Source organism: Eremomyces bilateralis, assembly GCF_010015585.1.
Source record: "Eremomyces bilateralis CBS 781.70 unplaced genomic scaffold P152scaffold_5, whole genome shotgun sequence".
Classification (NCBI taxonomy): Eukaryota; Fungi; Ascomycota; class Dothideomycetes; order Eremomycetales; family Eremomycetaceae; genus Eremomyces; species Eremomyces bilateralis.
Genome location: NW_022985071.1, coordinates 1014328 through 1020327, shown reverse-complemented (window position 1 = coordinate 1020327; position 6000 = coordinate 1014328). Strand labels below are relative to the sequence as shown.

At 49.9% G+C, this 6000-nt stretch overlaps 3 protein-coding genes across 3 annotated transcripts; 1 reads left to right on the top strand and 2 right to left on the bottom strand.

The window, feature by feature from the left end:
• Window positions 1-307: 307 nt before the first annotated feature.
• P152DRAFT_456746 (uncharacterized protein) lies at window positions 308-1507 on the bottom strand. Its single transcript, XM_033679076.1, has one exon. It carries the CDS (start codon window positions 1143-1145, stop codon window positions 744-746), a length of 402 nt encoding a protein of 133 aa, XP_033536123.1. The 5' UTR covers window positions 1146-1507; the 3' UTR covers window positions 308-743.
• Window positions 1508-2487: 980 nt separating this feature from the next.
• P152DRAFT_274775 (uncharacterized protein) lies at window positions 2488-4191 on the top strand. Its single transcript, XM_033674883.1, has one exon. It carries the CDS (start codon window positions 2919-2921, stop codon window positions 3864-3866), a length of 948 nt encoding a protein of 315 aa, XP_033536122.1. The 5' UTR covers window positions 2488-2918; the 3' UTR covers window positions 3867-4191.
• Window positions 4192-4685: 494 nt separating this feature from the next.
• Window positions 4686-5396, bottom strand: P152DRAFT_465329 (uncharacterized protein; the record flags this gene model as incomplete). Its single annotated transcript, XM_033680626.1, has 1 exon — window positions 4686-5396. One exon carries the CDS (start codon window positions 5394-5396, stop codon window positions 4686-4688), a length of 711 nt encoding a protein of 236 aa, XP_033536121.1.
• Window positions 5397-6000: the final 604 nt, after the last annotated feature.

Sequence of the window (6000 nt, the reverse complement as noted above, 5' to 3'; positions counted from 1 at the left end):
GGTGGCATACGAAATATTAGATATTTCCCAATTAAGAAATCAAAAAAGTAGACTGAATTTGCATTTGTATGTGTTTTTCAGCGTATCTCAAGATACGGTGTATGGCGATCAGATTTGGTGAATGGTGAATTGGTGATTTTCGGGGGTGTGCACAGACACATGTCTACTTATTGTAAACGTCGACCATTGCGCGTTGACACTTGCGTTATGCGTACACTACTATTAGATTCTCCTCGGGATCGTTGGTGTGATCCTCGTCGTTTTCACCTCTATCCCTTACCATGATTTTACAACACTTTGATCCCTGTCAATTTCATAATGGCGTAACACTAAGAGCGTTGTGACTGCGTTTATCCTAATTTAGAACCCGCTAAACCTAATTAGTATATACTAGTACTATTCTCCATTCTGCTGTCGCCGGCGTTCGGGAATACGGCGTTGTCATTTACATAAGAACCTCTAGACCCTCGCTGGTGCTTGCGGCCTTTGGTATGCGGTAACACACCTTCTTAGAAGTCTTTGGCCCAGTTATTCCCATGAATCAATGAGATTCCCTTGATGACAAGACACCACGATAGCTCGTTGCGAAAATCCTTAAGATTTAGCACGCATTTGCGGCTCGATCTTGTCCATTTGACTTTGGCAATGAGGAATGCGTTGGTGATTGCGGTGTCGATAAGAAAATATAGCAAAGACTGCCAGTTCTTTGACCCGCGAACGTGCGATGTGTAGTATGATCGCCTCTAGTCTGCTATGTCAACACCGCCCATAAAGCTGTTATAATAGATCGGGGCAAGCGGCTGTTGAATCATTGCTTCTGGTTCATCCCCCCATATCTCTGCAACCTCGCGAGCCTCCCTGGTACCAGTGACTCGAGGGCGCCGGCGATGTACCGCATCGCTAGATTCTGATGGGAAAACAGTGTATAGAAAGCGTACGAGTACTCTGTCCTTCCAGAGGAGTGACGCAACATCTCGAACGCAGAGTGTCTCCTGCTTGTTCCAGGGCCAGGTACATCCTTTCTTCGAAATAATAGCATGTTGCCGCAGATATTCACTATAGTTTGCCCTGGTCGTACCGCATGCACCGATACCGAGTCTCCGAAGAACTGATAGTAGCCGAATATTGGCAAATAAGTTATCCATAAAGAGAATAAAGCGACCAGGTTTCTCTATAAGCGGTAAGACCAGTTGAACAACCGCGCGAGATGTTAGAGATAATGGGGTGTCTTCTGGAGGGTTATAGGTCAACCCATAGATTTAAGTGATGTCGATGACACGGTCTGGATGCGCAAGGTCTGCGATTACCAAGTTCCATTAATCTAAACTGAAGAGAGAGAGAGAGAGAGAGAAGAAATCTCCCGGCACCTTTTGTGCGCGAGATAGCGACTCTCCTCTCCAATGCCCTAATGCTGTGTTACCATGTTTGTTTGCTTCTCTGATATAATCCACCAGCCACGTCTTCAGCCACAACCAAGGGAACAGGCCGCAGGCCTGGGACCATAACAGTCGATAGCGTTCTCTGCGGTATGCCTGCCGCCCAGGCAAAAGAGATAAGAATACACATAGCCAGAATCGGCTAATGCGTATATCTTATATCCTACCGGAATGGGTTTGCCTTTGATACTGATTATATCATTTGAGCGACCAGTAAACTTAACCATGATCTCATCGATCGAGAGATAGTTTGAAGGCTGATAATACTGTTGAAAACGGCTCTGAATGTCATCGGCTAGTGCCCATCCACACCATGATATGGCCAGGCTGTATATCTCGCCATGCGCGGTGTCCAGGTTGACCCGCTCCATGTAGGTGTGCATATTGATTGGTTGACTCGGCAATATATTCGAATACATCGCGGTTGAAAAGCAGAAGGCTAAGATTATACCGATTATGGAGCTGTTCGTCGGTGTCTGGGGCAACGTCTCCAAGCATCGGCCCGAGATTTTGACCATTACTATGTAGATACGCGCACGAAAAACATTCGTCGCTGTCGCATTAATGGTCATTAACCCGCAGGTCGGCAGCAGGACTCGGAGGGTTGTCTATAAACGGTAGATGCACATCTGGACGCTGGTGTTCTCCTATAAAGTCCGGAATGGGCCTGAAATAGGACTGCGGCAGTCCTAGTACTCTGCCTTGGGCATCTCGAGGCACATGGAGGTAACCTCCAGGTGCTGCAGCCTCAGGTTGAGCAGGCGCTTCAACCGCAACAAGGTTTATGACATTACGCCATCCGCAGCAGCATGGTTATCATCGGAATAATCCTCGGGATAGTTTGACTGTCGTACTCTGCCGGTTTGGTGGTCAAGGCCGTCATTAGAGCCCTCGGAGTCCTCTACAGGATCTCGAGTGTCGTCGATAGGTGTAGTATTAAATTCAACATAGTTTGTATCAGTGGTGATACTAGGGTCGATGTGGGTGTCGTTCGAAAAGTCCTACACCGATTAAGATAGATTCAACCTTCAAATAAGCTGTATTACTTACCCGTAGGTGCATCATGATTGTCAATAGAGTAAAAGAAATGACGGCAAGTTGGCCGCCGTTTTTGCAGGCTTCCGTTGTTGGTATACCCGATCTCACTGCCGTAGCGATCGTTGCCCACAGCCCTCGATCCTCCCGGTCATTAGCTCACTCCTATCGTCCGAGGGTTTTCCACCGGCACTCTTTAGAAATATCTATTAACTCATCACATTGATCGAGACATCCTCTACCGGGAGAACATGATCAGCTCCATCCTGTCACGCGCTAAAGGAAAGGGTCCCCTTTGGTTCCAAGGAAAGCGACGGCCCGCCCTGACCACTAGTTAGGACCGTGACTACGAAGGTACGCCTTTAGCTGAAATCAAGCCGCTCATCTCCAACGCAACTTCTTCAACGAACGGACTTGCCCGCATATGAGAAGTCCCAGCTCACCATTATGGCTTCTCCAACTTCTCTAACTTCGCCAACTTCTCTAACTTCGCCAACTTCTCTAACTTCGCCAACTTCTCCAACCTCTCGAACTACAGAAACCCCACCGTTCGATGAAATGACTCCTAAGATTCTACCAGTTGCAGGACTCGAACAAGCCCAAGTACTGCGATTCAGCGTTGCCAATTTCAAGCGTGCTGTTGCAGATCGTCTGCGAGCTCTGGACGGTGACGGCGGAGGCAATACACAGCGATGGATCGTTTTTCTGGCCTTTGACCACTCGAAGCTCACCTATATCGACCGACTCCGTTACCCAGTTCGTTTACAACTTGATGATGATAAATTAATCGTCAGGATGGTGACCCATGTACACGAGAACATGCACGTCAACTTGCATTCCGAAATAACCATGCAGTTGAGGCTTATGGGTCTCCGGCTTAATCTGGAGTTTACGGGTTCCGGATCAGGCCGGTGCCACCATCGCTCAGGCCATTCATTCAAGGAGGCGGACAGCTCAATAACACCTTCTATCCCCCCGCCATGGCCCGCCGTAGTTATCGAGGCCGGTTGGACAGAGTGCTTAGGGCATCTTTATATTGATGCACAATGGTGGCTATCGGCTCAATTGCCCCCAAACAATACTCGAATGGTGGTTCTAGCTTCATTTAACAAATCCGAACGTACCTTCCGCCTTGAACGGCACGAGCTCGTCACCGTTGCTGACACTAATCGAACGCGATCCGTGCCACTCGGAGTTCGAGATATCGCGATGTGCATGGCAGCTACGACGATTGACCTCAGATCGACACCCCCAATCATCACTGGTGCGCCATTTGTGCTGCCTTTTGAGAAGATCATGCGGCGCCCTAAAGCGGCCGCTGAGCAGGACGTCTCGTTAAGCGCGGCTAATCTCGAGGCATGGGCCATGGGTATAACTCGTTTGTACAACATTTGAGAGGGTCTAAAGCATGAGCATCTGAAGCTGGCGTCGTGTGGAGGAGTGAGCATCGATGGAGGTCGCGCCGTGTGAGTCATATAGGCAAATAGACACCCCAAAACAGAGGTCTTCTTGCCGTCTGGTTGTTTTAGAGAGTAAAGGAGGGCGGCGCGGCTATGTGAATATAATTCGAGCTTTTTTTTAGGACGTTCGAAAATTATAAACTCTAGCTTCGTTCCTCCAGGCTCTCTTTAAGCGACACCCGCTTGCGGGTTCGCATCTCCTGTTGTTGGAATGCTGGGTGTGGTTGGGTTCCACGTGACACGGACAAATGCGTTTCCGAAATTTAACCGTTAGGGCTGAGGGCCCTGGTCTTCTCACGTGGCGTGGAGGGGAATACTGCAAATAACATTGGTAGCATCGAAGATAGCAGCATAGCACTATGAATAATGCAATATTTCATGCTTATCGTAGTCGTATGGATGAAAATCTGATCCCGATAGTTCCATGCTGACTGAAAGCGTCGCCAGCATGATAACTCTGAATGCGGTCCCAAGCGACCTCTGTCTCCAATTCCAGGACAGATCCATCGAGTCTCCCAGACCCAATGATGCATTGGATAATGCCGGCAACATCTAATGCGAGCTTCTAGCAAAGCTTTTTCCAGCCTATACCAAGAAAGAACTCCCTATTAGAAAAAGTAAACGCGCACGGTTTAAACCAAGCCAACTCTTGCTATGACAGAACATTTGCCAGGAAAATGGAGCATCTGGACACTCCTGCCACGACTGGCCGTCTCCCAGAGCGCCCAGGATGAAGGATATTCGGGTCGTTATATCAAATCATGGTATTGGGCTTCATATTCGGTCCGCCGCCCTCGGAAAAGCCTGGATCTCGCATGGTCTCGGGCGCCCGTTCCCCGATCATCCAATCCTCAAACGCCAGCCACCCGCTCCAGGAACGTTCGGCCGCCTCAATCTCCGTCAGCTCGACATTTTGAAGCGGCTTGATGAAGGGCAGGCTCTCCCGCGGCGACATATCGTAGTGTTGTTTGACTCGTGCCCAGCCGACGCTCTTCGCCGCGAACATATAGTTGCGTCGTTCCGACTCATGGAGGGGCCCGATCCCTTTGCGCCAGTCATCGCCGAAGAACCCATGGAGGATGGCATCTTGATCGAAGGCGGTCACAACCAGGCGCTTGATATATGGGATTAGCGACACGAAGTGGCTGGACCGGCCTGGTTGGAATGGTGCGCTTTGCTGTGTCCAAGGGTTGGCGTGCGGAGGTTGCGATGTGCCGGATGCTGTCTGTGCAGTCGGCGAGGCAGCCGAGTAGTTCACCACAGGATCTGGAGCCCACTGGAAGGGGAGACAAATGTTCACAAACGCTGCGACAGCCTGAACGTGGTATTCATGCTGGGCGTTGTTGAGGAAGAACTTCAGGCAGCTCTGGTACGCAGGGTACCACTCGAATATCTCGAAGTTCACGTCAACTGCCATGGCCGAAACTGGACCCTCTCGGGAGGAAGGGCCCGCCTTGTATGACATGAGTAGTATCGGGCTGGGTACGTATTGACTAGTATCAGACAGCGGTGCGTCTAGACTAAGAAACCAGGTTAATAACTTGGTACGAAGAGCGGAAGACAGCAAAGCGCAAAAGGCAAGGCAGTCCTTGCGCGACATACCCGAATAGATAAGGAGAAAGCAGCAATGTGGTCAGCGGATAACAGAATTGATGTGGTAAAGGCAGATACACATGCAGTGATAGCTCAATAGGTTTGGACAGAGAAGGTGCGAGTTATTGATTGCTCCCACGAAGCCTGAGGAGCGGGGAAGTCGATGAATAGAAAAGACATTCGCTCATCTTGTGGAAAGCCCGACGGCACGTCTATATAATAGATCGCCATATGGAGCATCTCTGCTTGACGGTCGTCATCCCTTACCAAAGACATGGAGCACATAGTGCGATAGTGCATTTGTGGAGGAGAAGGAGTGGATGTAACACGACCCAAGCAGAGATTTGAAGAAAGTCATCGGGGTTGTCGCAAACCAGTGGCTTGGTTGGCTTGGTGGCTGCATAAATCGTGCAAGGGGTGCCGGCGACACCACCAGACTGTTGGGACTTGGGGAGGGGATCGAGCGACCACGATCG